This window comes from Manihot esculenta, chromosome 16 (genome assembly GCF_001659605.2).
Source record: "Manihot esculenta cultivar AM560-2 chromosome 16, M.esculenta_v8, whole genome shotgun sequence".
NCBI classification, from domain to species: domain Eukaryota; kingdom Viridiplantae; phylum Streptophyta; class Magnoliopsida; order Malpighiales; family Euphorbiaceae; genus Manihot; species Manihot esculenta.
In genome coordinates, this window is record NC_035176.2 from 14213751 (window position 1) to 14227524 (window position 13774).

Genomic DNA, 13774 nt, shown 5'->3' on the forward strand with positions numbered 1-13774 from the left:
AATTTAACTAATCTATGTAATTCAAAATTTAAAATTAAATGATATATATATATATATATATACACGTTAATTATTATCAAAAATTTTATATATTAACACTTTGAAGTAAAATTATAGGGAATTAAAATTTGTCATCAATAAAATTTTATAGTATAATTTTAAAAATATGCATATAAAATACTAAATATTTAGTTATATTATCAAAATAAAATAATGAATAGTTGAATTTTAAATTTAAGTGTTTGGATTTTTAACCCTAAATGCCAATAATGAATTAAATTCCTGCAAAATTATTATGTTTTGTTATACACATGTGTGTGTTTTAAGTTGAAGGAACTAAAATCTAAACACCAATAATCTTTCAAAATATAAAAATAATTTAAAAGCAATCGAAAAGCAAACACTTGCATTGAGTAACTTTCCAGATGCACAAATTGAGCTGAGCATGCAATTTACAAAGCAACATTCACGGCTGGAAATGGAATATAAACAGTTAACGTGTCTCCACACCTGCACAGAGGGAGGGAAGGAAAAGCCTAGGAATATCTTCAGTTTTAAGGATAGATTATTCAGTGCATTAGGTGTGTACATTCACCTCACATAAACACGGAGACCCGCTTTCTTGTGAGTGAGGAAGCAGTATTCTAGACGTTTCCAAGTTTAAGATACAGTTGTTCTGATGCAGTCATCAAGCAACGCTAATGTTTAACATCCCTTGTGCGAAATTCATTCAAGCAAACAGCCTAAGACGGTTAGTAATCGGCTGGCGGCATATGGGACAACTAGACACCCTTGATCCGCATTCTCTACAAGTCTGCAATCATGTTACTTTGTATCAAGGCAACTAGCAAGAGAATCAAGGCCATAAGTGCTAAGAGTGCAAATTACGTACCATGTGTCCGCAGCCGAAGGCCAAGTCCTTGGCATTAGTCAGGCAAATGGGGCAGGCCTGCATTTAAATTATAGAGGAAAATGTTTGTTCTCAAACGTGGACATAATTGATGTACTTCACTTACCCTATACCAAAAATTAATTATCAAACGCTCTCATACTCTCACTCTTCATTTGCCATGCCGTACTCGTGCAAGATAATATTTTATGAAATACAATAAAAAATATGTGTCCGATACATATTTATGCACTTAACACTTAAGTGACATATTTATATGTAATTAATGAAAAATTCTTTTCTTTCAAGATTAAGAGCACATATTTAAATAAAAATAGTTATTTGTTTGTATTTTAAATGATGTATTTAGTTGTATTTATCATCTATTAGACTATAATTATTATTGTATAATTTTATATTCTTTTATTATAGCCCTTTTTATATAATATAACGTATCCAAGTGCTCGTATCTAAATTTATATTCATAATAGAAAGTTGACAAATCAAATATCGTGATATGCACCCATTTCTTATATCCATATTTGATGCAAGTAACATAGATCCTACCATCCCCTGAAAGAAGGCCAACATGTGGAGTTGTTTGGACACAAAGCGCAGAAAGATCAAGTCAAAACAAACCTGGGTTCTCTCATCTAGGGTGGTGGAAGATGCATTGCTAGATTGATGGTCTGGCGGCAGTGGACGATGAACGTAAGGAACTGGCGGAGGGCGTGGTACTATTTTCTTTGCTCTTCCAGTAGTATGGCTGCAAATGAATGCTATTAGCATAAATGAAAGAGCATTTAAAATTAAATGAGACAGGTACAATTAAGCAATCAACATAGATTTAAGAAGCATGGAAATGAAATGGAAGTCCTATTAATTTTATCTCATTGCAATAGAGCACAAATCTGCCTCATAACTATAAGCACATTCATATCCTCAGGCTCAGGCTTACGCTCAGGCTCAGGCTCAACTAAAACATTCATAGATTAATTGCTGAAAGCATATCTCAACTATCGTCAAACTCAACACAAGTTAGCCTAATCCTGAATAAGCCGAGGCTTGTTATATGAATCATTTTCCAAAAACAAAATCTGAGTTCCCAACAAATAACTGCAATGCTGTATGATACAAGGAAGTTTAGCAATCCTACCCAATTATACCAAATTCATGAGCTGCTTTGAACTGGGAGGGGATCTCCATTAGTGCAGCAAGAGCAAACTCTGTTTCTTTTTCAGAGGTGGTTGTATTTTTAGACATAATTGCCGTGAAGTTAACAAACTATACATAATACGGAAAACATGTTAATAAAGGCCAATATAAGTAGAATCAAAATTTTTTTTTTTAAAAAAAAAAAAAAGCAATTACCTGAAAATTGTCAAATTCACGTGCTGGGATTCTGTCATCAAATTTCTTCATGTCATCCCAAGGTCCATCACCAACCCCAACAAGAATTATTGACAGTGGGTATGAACTACATGGAATTAAAAGTTGCAAAACTTATATTAGAACCTAGATTATGTAAGTTCAGTGAGAATATTTTCATTCTTAGAACCTTAAGCAAGAAACCCTAAATGTTGCATTTCAACTATTTGAAGCTATGTTGTGCAGCTAAGTTGTCTATTCCTAAAATTAAATTGAAGGTTTAAGACAAAATGCATGTATGTACAAGGCTGAACCTTGCATCCACAATTGACTTAATTGTTTTCTCTTCCTGTGGGCTTAGCTCCCCGTCAGCTGTATTGACACTTCTAGTAACCTTGACAATGAGAAAAGATCATCGTGAGAGACAGTAAGAAGAGAGAGCAAGTGACTAAGTGAGCAAGCTTTGGATTCAAACCTGGCCATCTGCTATGATAACCAATACATGGTATTGACCTCCGCTTCTTTCCACAATGTCCATTGCAGCCTCAATCACCGGTGCATAAGAAGTTGGCCCTTAACACAATTACATTTATCTGAGAATTTGTGAAGTAAGCAAAATATTATATATACAATGTTTAAAAAGTGCTTCTAATTACCGATTTATTATTATTTTCTCAGTTGGGTTTGCATCTATAACTACGTAGGAAAATTATAATTATACTTGTAACAAAAGAATCTTACATATGGTTAAAGAGAAAATGGGTTAGGATAATACGACTAGGAAAGATAGATAATAACTAATAATTACTTTTTAAGACAGAGAGATGTGGGAGATTTATAATATGCATGAGTACTAAAAAGAATTTTTAATAATTTATATTTTTATTACATAATACTTCAATTCAATTATTTAAAAAAAAAATCAATAACTTTTTATTTAATAATTTTTTAATAGATTAATCACTGAAGCATAATATGACTGTTATAGGTTATAGGAAGTAAACATGTTAATATAGGAAGTAAACATGTTAATATAGGAACTAAATATCGATAGATGCGTTAGTTGCTTAATTTTAGGGTGGGATTGCATGATCATAAACTTGATTTTTTTCCTTTCTAGATACGGTCTCTCATGTATAAATATGTTGTAATCTCTATTATAATACATAACACAGATTACCTTTCTACATGGTATCAGAGCCATTCTTAGAGATTTATTTTTTTTTTCTCTCCCGACAAGTTTTATTTTTTTTATTTTTTTTGGAGACTTAAGACTCCTATTGTTTTGGGTTATCCATCTAAGATAATATTTGTTTTTGACCACCCACTTAGGGAGGACGCCGGAGTAGCCTTGCAGCCCCTTTGATAGAATTTTTATATTCCGGCAAAGAGAATATTTCTCGTATTTATGATGTGTGTAAGACGTTTTATCAAGCTGAGAATAATAATAGAACTCTGACCTCCTATTTTATGGATTTTAAAAGAGTGTACGAGGAACTTAATGTTTTGATGCCTTTTAGCACAATAATGGTTATTATGAGCTTTCTTGCAGGTCTCCCTCCAAAATTTGAGACAGCTAAATCTCATATCTTTTCTGATTCTGAAATATCATCGTTACATGATGTGTTCACTAGGATGTTGCGTACGGAGTCTCCAAGTCCTTCACATACCCGTAGTGCTCTTACTAGTCGCAATGATAATAGTAGACAACATAACAGAGGTGGGCACAGGGGAGATTTTAATAGTGGTAGAGGATCTCAGCATCTTGGGGAAACAGTTCCTACTTCTGACTCTGGTGGAATCATTTGTTATAACTGCCGTGAACTTGGACATACAAAAAAGACATGCCAGAAACTTCAGAATAAGAATCAGCGCTCACAAATGGCGCATATAGCAGTTGAGGCCTCTTCTGATCAAGGAATTTTGATATCTACAGATGAGTATACATAATTCACTCAATACCAGGCATCTCTGAAATCCTCTAACTCCTCTATCACTGCAATTGCCGAGTTAGGTAACTCTACTGCATGTCTTGTGTCTTCATCCTCCAAATGGGTTATTGATTCTGATACTACCGATCATATGTCAAGTAATTCTACTCTTTTGTCCAATCTTAAGTCTCATGCATCGTCTTTTTATGCTACTCTTGTTGATGGCACTAAATCTTCTGTCATAGGTTCTAGACATATCAACTTAACCCCTTCCCTTTCTGTATCCTCTGTATTATGTCTTCCTAAGTTCGCCTTTAATTTGCTCTCCGTTAGTAAACTCCCTCATTCACTAAATCGTTGTATCTCATTCTTTCCTGATTATTGTGTTTTTCAGAATCTTTCGACGAAGCAAATTATTGGTAGAGGGCGTGAGTCAGAGGGTCTTTACGTCTTGGATCAGCAACTACCTAGATCTCTTGCATATTCCACGCGTTTAACATCTTTTGATGTTCATTGTCGTTTGGGGCATCCTTCTTTCTCGGCTTTGAAGAAGTTATATCCACAGTTTCGCTCTTTATCTGTTTTAGATTGCGAGTTTTGTCAATTTGCCAAATATCACCATTTACCTACAGTTTCTCGACTCAATAAACGAGCTTCGTCCCCCTTTGAGTTAGTACATTCCGATGTTTGAGGTCCTTGTCCTATTGTGTCTAAGTCTGGCTTTAAATACTTTGTTACTTTTGATGATAATTTCTTACTTTTGATGATAATTTCTCTCGCACTATTTGGTTATTTTTAATGAAGAGTCGTTCAAACTTATTCTCTATCTTTTGTGCCTTTTATGCTGAAATCCAAACTCAATTCAATATTTATATTCGAATATTGCAAAGTGATAATGCTAAAGAGTATCTTTCTGGAGAATTCCAATCTTATTTATTACAAAAATGGATTTTTCATCAGTCTTTCTGTGTTGACACTTCTTCACAGAATGGAGTTACCAAAAAAAAATTGACATCTTGTTGAAGTAGTCAGAGCCCTCTTATTCCGAATGAAAGTACCTAAATGCTTTTGGGCTGATGCTGTATCCGCTGCTTGTTTTTCTATCAATCGCATGCCCTCCTCCGTCCTTTATGGTGATATCCCTTATAACATATTGGCTACTCTCGATGTCAAAAAGGGTATCGTTGTTTATCTCCTAATCTTAATCGGTACCTTGTGTCTGCTAATGTAACATTTTCTGAGTCCACTCCGTTTTTTCCATCATCATCTGTTTATGACACCCAAGGGGAGGAAGATGACCTCTTGTTATACACTATTCGCTCTCTGTCTCCTCAGACCATTCCTGCACTTTCCGCTCATGTGCCAGGTCGCCCTCCCATCTTTCATGTTTACTCTAGACACTTAGAGGACTATGACTCCGCTCTGCTACCCGCTTTTTCATCGACAGATCCTACTTCCACTGATCCTTCACCGTCTGATTTGGATTTTTCCATTGCTATTCGCAAAGGTAAACTTACTTGCACTCATCCTATTTCGTCTTTTGTCTCTTATAGTCAATTATCCTCTTCTTCTCGTTGTTTTTTCACTACTTTAGATTCTATTTCAGTCTCCAAAACTGTTATTGAGACTTTATCCCATCTTGGTTGCCGTGCTGCAATGGAAGAGAAAATGATGGCCCTAGATGCTAATGGCACTTAGGAGTTGATGTCTTTGCCCCTAATAAAGCAAACTATTGGGTGTAAATGGGTGTTTGCAGTGAAAGTAAACCCTGATGAATCTGTTGCTCGCCTCAAGACCCGTTTAGTGGTGAAGGTTATGTTCAAACTTATGGAGTTGACTATTCCGATACATTCTCTCCAGTTGTCAAGCTCGCATCTGTTCGACTGTTTATTTCCTTGGCAACTACACATGATTAGCCTTTGCATCTACTAGATATTAAAAATATTTTTCTTCATAGTGATTTTCAGGAGGAGGTTTATATTGAGTAACCACCTAATTTTGTTGCTCAAAGGAAGTTAGACAAAGTTTGTAGATTTCAAAAATCCCTCTATGACTTGAAACAGAGTCCTCGGGCGTGGTTTGGCAGGTTTAGTCAGGTGGTCCAACCGTTTGGAATGATGATGAGTAAGTGTGATCACTCAGTATTTTATAGAAATTCTGATAGTGGAGTAATTCTGCTTGTAGTATATGTAGATAATATCATTATCACAGGAAGTGACGTTGCTGGCATCACATCCCTAAAAGAACTTCTATAAAACACAGTTTTATTCAAAGAATTTTGGCTCCTTGAAATATTTTTTGGGCATTGAAGTTACGCTGTGTAAGAAAGGCATCTTCTCATCTCAAAGAAAATATGTTCTTGATTTGTTGGCAGAAACAGGAAAATTGGGTGCTAAACCTTGTAGTGCTCTAATGACCCCTAACCTTCAACTTACGACAGAAGACAGTGAGCCATTTGTAGATCCTGAAATGTATAGAAGATTAGTTGGCAAGCTGAATTATTTGACGATGACTCATCCTGATATTGCATATTCAGTGAGTGTGGTAAGTCAGTTTATGTCCTCTCTTACAGTTGCTCAGTGGGATGCTCTAGGACGGATCCTTTGCTACTTGAAAGGGGACTCAGGACGAGACCTCTTCTATGGTAACCATGGACACTCAAATATTGAATGCTTTTCTGATGCTGATTGGGAAGTCTCAAAGGTTGATAGGAGGTCAACTACTGGATATTGTGTTTTTGTGGGAGGTAACCTAGTCTCATAGAAAAGTAAGAAGCAAAATGTGGTCTCTCGTTCTAGTGCTGAATCTGAATATCAAGCCATGGCACAAGCCATATGTGAAGTCTTGTGAGTGCGTCAACTGTTGGAAGAGGTTGGATTCACAAATTCACTGCCTGCTAAGTTGTGGCATGATAATCAAGCAGCTATCCACATTACTTCCAATCTAGTATTTCATAAGAGGACTAAACACATCGACATTGACTGTCACTTTGTTCGCAAGAAGGTCCAACAAAAAATAATCTCAACAGGACATATCCGAACTGGAAAACAGCTAGGAGATATCTTCACTAAGCCTCTAAATGGGACTCGAGTTGATTATATATGTAACAAGTTGAGCATGATTAACATCTATGCTCTAACTTAAAGGGGGTGTTATAGGTTACAGGAAGTAAATATTGATAGATGTGTTAGTTTAATCTTAGGGATTGCATGATCATAGGCTTGATTTTCTTTCCTTCTAAATACGGTCTCTCATGTATAAATATATTGTAATTTCTATTGTAATACATAACAAAAATTACCTTTTTACAATGACAAACAGTTAAAAAATAATAATAATGATAACAGCAAGATTAAAAGTTAACTGTCAAAAGACAATACTATCCAAGACATAGAGAGATGCGAGAGATTTATCCTTTCGTTTACTTCCTATTTAAAGGATAAGACTTATATAGCATCTATCATTTCGTTTATTTTCATCAAAAACCAAGTATAGCATTCATTCCTATATTATTGTATCCTAAAAGTATGTGATCAAAAAGCACAACCAACTAGAGTGTGTTATAATCCTTAAAAAAGTCAAACATATTTCTGGGTTCGTGGTCATCCCTCCTATTTTCTTGGGAGTCTAATGGGTAAGATGTGTAATCGAACTATGCAGTATGTGCATTTTTAGTATTCATCCTACATTTACTAACAATTGCCAAAAGGACCAGCAAATATCTAAGGGAACAAGAAACCAACCTGAAAGTCGCAAGTTGGGAGCAATCTTTTTGTAGCAGGCTAAAACTTCTTCAAAACCGTGGCAAGGAGAATGATCACTGTGAAAGTTAAATACTTCTTGATCATGAGTGGTGGCTGTAAAGGAAAGAATTGGTAGGATATATGAGAGAAATGTAATAAAAATAAAGGATGACAAGCAAAGGGTAACAAAATCCACATATCCACTTCAGTTGACTAGAAAACTAGAAATACCATCACCAAAGCCGAAACAGGGAATCAAGTTATCATCATCAAAGGGAGCCAAAGTCTTTCCAATAATTGAGATGGCCTTCTCATATGGATTAGGTGTATTGCCAATTGCGTGCAGGCTACGATTATTGAAAGAAATTTTCCCTGTAAAGATAAAATCACTGCATTGGCTAGTGGCTACAACATGGAAGAGATATTGGATAATTAACGATTTAGTAGCTTTTTTTTTTGGTAGCTATAAATATTATTTGCAGCTGAAATCAGTGATATGCCTAAATTTTCAGATACCTGTCCATTCATTGCTTTTAGTGAAATCAATGCCCACAATGAGATTTGATGATTCCAAGCCAGCTTCTCTCAAGGACTTTGTAACCTACAAAAGAGAAATTTCCATTTTAAATTTTTTAAATTTAACATAAATGAATTTCTAAAATGTGGAGTAAGACCGTGCTTTGCACGTAATTATTTTATTAACTAAATTTTATACAATTATTTGTTTAGATTGTTGGTTCAAGTCTTCATATATCGAAAAATTATTATTTAGTCTCTATAGTATTAAAAAAATTTACTAGTTGATCTCTTAATTTTGAAAAATACATTAAAATATGACTGACATTTTAAAAAGTCTAATTGATTAATATCTTCGTTAATTTTAGCTATTAAGTATCGGAAAAAACAAGTCTAAAGTATTAATAATATCAAAAAACTAATTAGTAGATTTTTTAAAAATTTGAGGACCAATTAATAAATTTTTTAAAATAATGAAACTAAATAATAAAATATTTAACGATTAAAACTAACGAAAAAACTAATTAGTAGATTTTTTAAAATCTCACACATTGACGTTCATTCAGATCTAGAATGCAACAGAGCAAAAGGTGCATTAAATTTACTATTCATATTATTATTTTAGCAACAGATTTGCAAAAGCAATAACTCACTTCTCTGGTAGAAGGGTATACATCCTTTGATTTTATCTTTTATTTTTATCAAAATGAAATCAAGCGAATATTTAGCCTCCATTCGTTTTATTAAAAATATTTTTATATTTTCTGTATTTTTTGATATTTGGATCACTCAACAAATATAATCAACAATAAAATATTTATTTAATAAAAAAAATAATTTTAAAGAAAAAAGAAGTCATTTTTATACCTTAAAATACTTATTAAAACTTCTAAATATATTAAGTATTAATAATCAATATTAAATTAAAATAATTTTATAAAGAATAATTATTAATTAAAAATAGAAAAATAAATTTAAAATTAAAATAATTTAAAAAAATGAAAAAAAAATTTCAAGAGCTAATTAAGTAATTTTGATGTAAAGAGGAGTTATTTTTCATGAGCATTTTATTATAAACTCTAAATATAAATTTATTATTTTATTTTATTTTTTAAATTAAAATTAAATAATAAAAAATAAATTATCCTATTAAAAATATTTTTTATAAAATATATTTTTTACAATAAATATTTTTTAAATAGAAATTATTTTCTATAAATAAATAAAGTATTAATTTAATTAATTTTTATTAATTATTTTAATTTAGTGTTGATTAATAAATAAAAAATTTAAAAATTTAATTATTTATTACTACCACGTTATATAAGTTTTAGTCACTTTGTTTTTTCACATACATTAAAAAAATAATTTTTTATTAATTTTTTAATTATACACATTTTAAATATATTAAATTTTATTAAATAAAAAATATTTTAAAATAAAATAAAATAAAATTATTATAATTAATTTATATATTATTATATTATAAAAAATAAATAATATTTTATATCACTAAAAAATAAATAAAAAAACTATTAAAAATTAAAAATTAAATTATAAATTTTATTAAATTTCAGAACAACAACTAAATTGATTTTATTTTTTAATTTTAAAATAATTTCTACTTTCAATTTACTTAAATTCCGTTTATCGTATGAAAAAAATTTTTTTAATAAATTTTTTTTTATATTTTATAGCATTTGAAGCTCTAAAACAATTAATTAGCAAAAAATATTTTATTTAAAAAAATTAAATCATTTAAAAAAAACTTTCTTTTTTTAAAAACAGTGAGTGGTTTTGCATGCTTTAAAATTTTTATTAAAATTTATATAAATTTATTAATATATTTTATTTTTTAAATTAAATTTAAATATTAAAAAATAAATTATTTTATTATAAAATAATTTTTATAAAAAATAATTTTCGCAGAAAATAAAACGGATCTCAGATTAATTTAATTTTAAATTGAACCACTTTGTCCTTGCTTTTTCTATTCCACATGACAAAGTAAACGTTGAGGACTTAAAGAGGTTCTGAAAAAATTCATCCATATCCGAAGTGATGGTCCCAGTGGATCCACCCACGTATTCTAAATCTAATAATATCCTAGTGCCGAAGCACGTGACCATTAAAGAAAGTACTGCAACAACCGCGTTGACGTAGGAAAAAAACGCGTCCACTCAATGCCATAGGGAGCGCCCAGTCCACTCCATCATAAAAATAATTTTTTTTTCTAAAAAAATTATTATTTAATTTTATAATATAAAAAATTTTTTAATTTTAAAAAATATATTAAAACGTTTTTAATATTTTAAAAATTTATTAATTATTTTTTTTATTAATTTTAATTATAAAATATTATAAAAAAATTAATTAATAAATTTTTAAAAATTTGATAAATAATTAATAAATTTTATAAATAATAAAATATTTAATAGTTAAAATTAATAAAATAATTAATTATTAAATATTTTAAAATATTAAAAATATTTAATATATATTTTAAAATTAAGTCATCCATTAATAAATTTTTTTATATTATAAAAATTAAATATTAATTTTTTGAAAAAATCACTCTGGTGTTTGTACTCTTTTCTTTTTAAAGATTGGTGCTCCATCTCTTTTTTTACATAATTTTCTTTTTCAGAGAGACTATTTATTTAGCATTATGATTCAATGTTTTTTTATTAAATAATTTTTTAATTATAAAAACTAAATATTCTTTATTCACAAATAGGAAAAGAAAAAATGAAGCGCAAATTGAAAGTACTGAAATGCCAGAATAAGAAGAGCAGAATCACAAACCTGTTCCAAGGATGAAAAATTATCTGGTATAAAAGCATATTTCTTCTTGATTGATAGCTTCTTTTGAAGAGCGGAACCCGTTGATTGGCTACTACCGCTGGAATGACCGAGTGATGGTTGTCCAGACATGTTTGGGAAGTATGAAGATGAAGAAGACGAAGGTGTTCTTTTATTATGGCCTACGCTGTCGTTTCTGCTGCTAATACTTCTACCATGGGCATCACCATCTTTCTTAGGGTTATGATGTGAAACTAAGCCACCCATATCATCCTTACTTGTTCAGTAAATTAGGGGCTGGGTGAGGGAAAATATAGAGAGTTGATTCGAGGAGGAAGGAGACTGGAAAGAACTGGAACTTGCTATATAAAGTATTAAAAATATCGGGGAGATGCAATTGATGCTCTGTGTCGTGGGCTCAGAAGAGAAAGAACAGCAAAAACTGGTAAGTAGACTAATATACTGAACGTATAGGCAAAGCGCTTCTGAAACAAGTTAAGGATAATGAAAAGGAGATTGCGTAGAGAATGGGATTGCAAGGTTAATAAGGTAAGAATAAAGCTTTATGCTTGAGCAGCGAAACAGTGACTGAGCGAACAAAAAAAAACCCCAATTCAAATAAACCCTTAATCTAGACAAAAATATCAAATATTAACATTAATTTATATTTTTTAATAGAAAAAAATAAATGTTATTATCTCGAGAAATAATAATTTAAAAAACAATGAGAAATATCAATTTAAAATTAGTAACCATGATAGTATACCATATTCAATTCAAACGAAAAAATTTATTTAATTAAATTAATTTAAAATTTAATTTAATTTTTTATTTATTTTGATTTGATTTTTAATTTAAAAATTTTCAATTATTTTAGTATGATTTGATTTTATTCAAAAAAATTAAAAAATTAAATCAAATCGATTACTGATAGTATATTATTTTTAATAATATAAAGATATTAAATCATATTAAAGTTAAAATATTTCAATTAAATTTTAAAATATTAAAAATAAAAGATAAAAAATAAAAATTTATTAAAAATCTAAATGGATTAAATCAAACTGAATCAGACTGATTTGATTTGATTTAATTTCTAATCAAAATTGATTCGGTTTGATTTTTATAAATATCAAAATTTTAATTTTCGATTTACTCAGTTCAATTCGATTTGATTTTAAATCGAACCGACCGAATGCTCACCCCTAATAACGACGATGAAGGATAGAGGCTCTCGCTGACGAATGAGAGCCCCTATTCCCCTAACTTCTAATTTAAAACTCTGAAATATTGGTCTTATAAACTAGAATATCTTTACAATCCTAAACAAAAAGGCCAAAGTGAGAATTATCTAAACAATTGGAATTTAAAGCATAAAATAAAAACTGGTTATCTATAAACACACATTCCGCTTGTAAAAAGTTGTCCTTAGCAAGAGCAAGGCTGTATTCTGTTTCAGCAGGTGCTAGTTCTGTTTCTGCAATGGGTGTTGTTGGTTCAGCTAGTTCAACAATTTATGATGCAATTGTGGCAGTTTCAGTATGTGTTGTCTCTTGGACAACAGCAGCTTCAGCAGGTGCTGTTTGGACAGCAGCTATTGATGTGGATGGTCTTAAGGCTTGGCTCCTCGGATTGGCTCCTCGGATTGGCTTGCTTCCTTAGTTGTTTTGTTGTACGCTTAATTTCTGGATCATAGAGTAGAGTTTCTTTGCATCCAGCCCTAGTCATGAAAGAAAATAAATTAGTTAAATCAACTCCGCGGCATTGTGCGGTTGTTGAAGCTGGTCAAAAATAACATTTTTGGTTATCCACAATTTTACAACTGTAGATAGTGGTAAAAGGATTAAATCCATAGGGAATTGATACTCACCTTTTTTTTCTTATTAAGACCAAGTAAATAAACTGAAAATAAAATAAAAGTGGGGTTTTGAGATTGATAAACTAGATTTAAAAGCAATAAAGTAAAGCAAATAAGAAAGTAAAGAGAATTCAATAATGAGAAAAGTCTAGTTGAAGAATTAGATCCACTTCAATTGTTGGGATTGGTCATTAATACATAGGTTCTTTTATTTGACTCAATAAATTAGTTATGGAGGTGGAAGACGCTTCTCACCACCATATCCCTCTTTAAGCATAGATTAACTAGGAAACGTTCTCTAATTAATCACTAATCAACAAGTTGTCAAAGAACGTCCTTGGGGCTTTTAGCATCATACAACTGTCAATTCCATTAAGAAATAGAGAGACCTAATTCTAGCTACCCAAACGTGTGGTGATCTTGCTAGATTATGCAATCTCCTTGGTTTTTACACCAAGAGTTACTTGTGTTTGAATAATTCAAGCAATTACGGACTTCAAATTATCCAAACTAACAAATTATCACTTTGAAATCAAGAATCAATGGGCCCTATTGATATAAATAACAAAGCAATAATGAAATTAAGCATGAAATTGCATAAATATTGATAAATAAAAGATAAACAATATATGTTCAGATCTCACAATCCATAAATAAACTAAAGTTT

The 13774-nt window shown here is 30.8% G+C and overlaps 1 protein-coding gene across 1 annotated transcript; it reads right to left on the reverse strand.

The window, feature by feature from the left end:
• Positions 1 to 378: 378 nt before the first annotated feature.
• LOC110603930 (E3 ubiquitin-protein ligase RGLG4) lies at positions 379 to 11845 on the reverse strand. The gene is made up of 11 exons (XM_021741935.2): positions 11253 to 11845; positions 8448 to 8532; positions 8163 to 8303; positions 7932 to 8045; positions 2733 to 2830; positions 2572 to 2651; positions 2261 to 2366; positions 2046 to 2173; positions 1529 to 1655; positions 893 to 949; positions 379 to 814 (listed from the first exon to the last, which is right to left on the reverse strand). The coding sequence occupies exons 1-11, from the start codon at positions 11514 to 11516 to the stop codon at positions 731 to 733; spliced, it is 1284 nt and encodes a 427-aa protein (XP_021597627.1). The 5' UTR covers positions 11517 to 11845; the 3' UTR covers positions 379 to 730.
• Positions 11846 to 13774: the final 1929 nt, after the last annotated feature.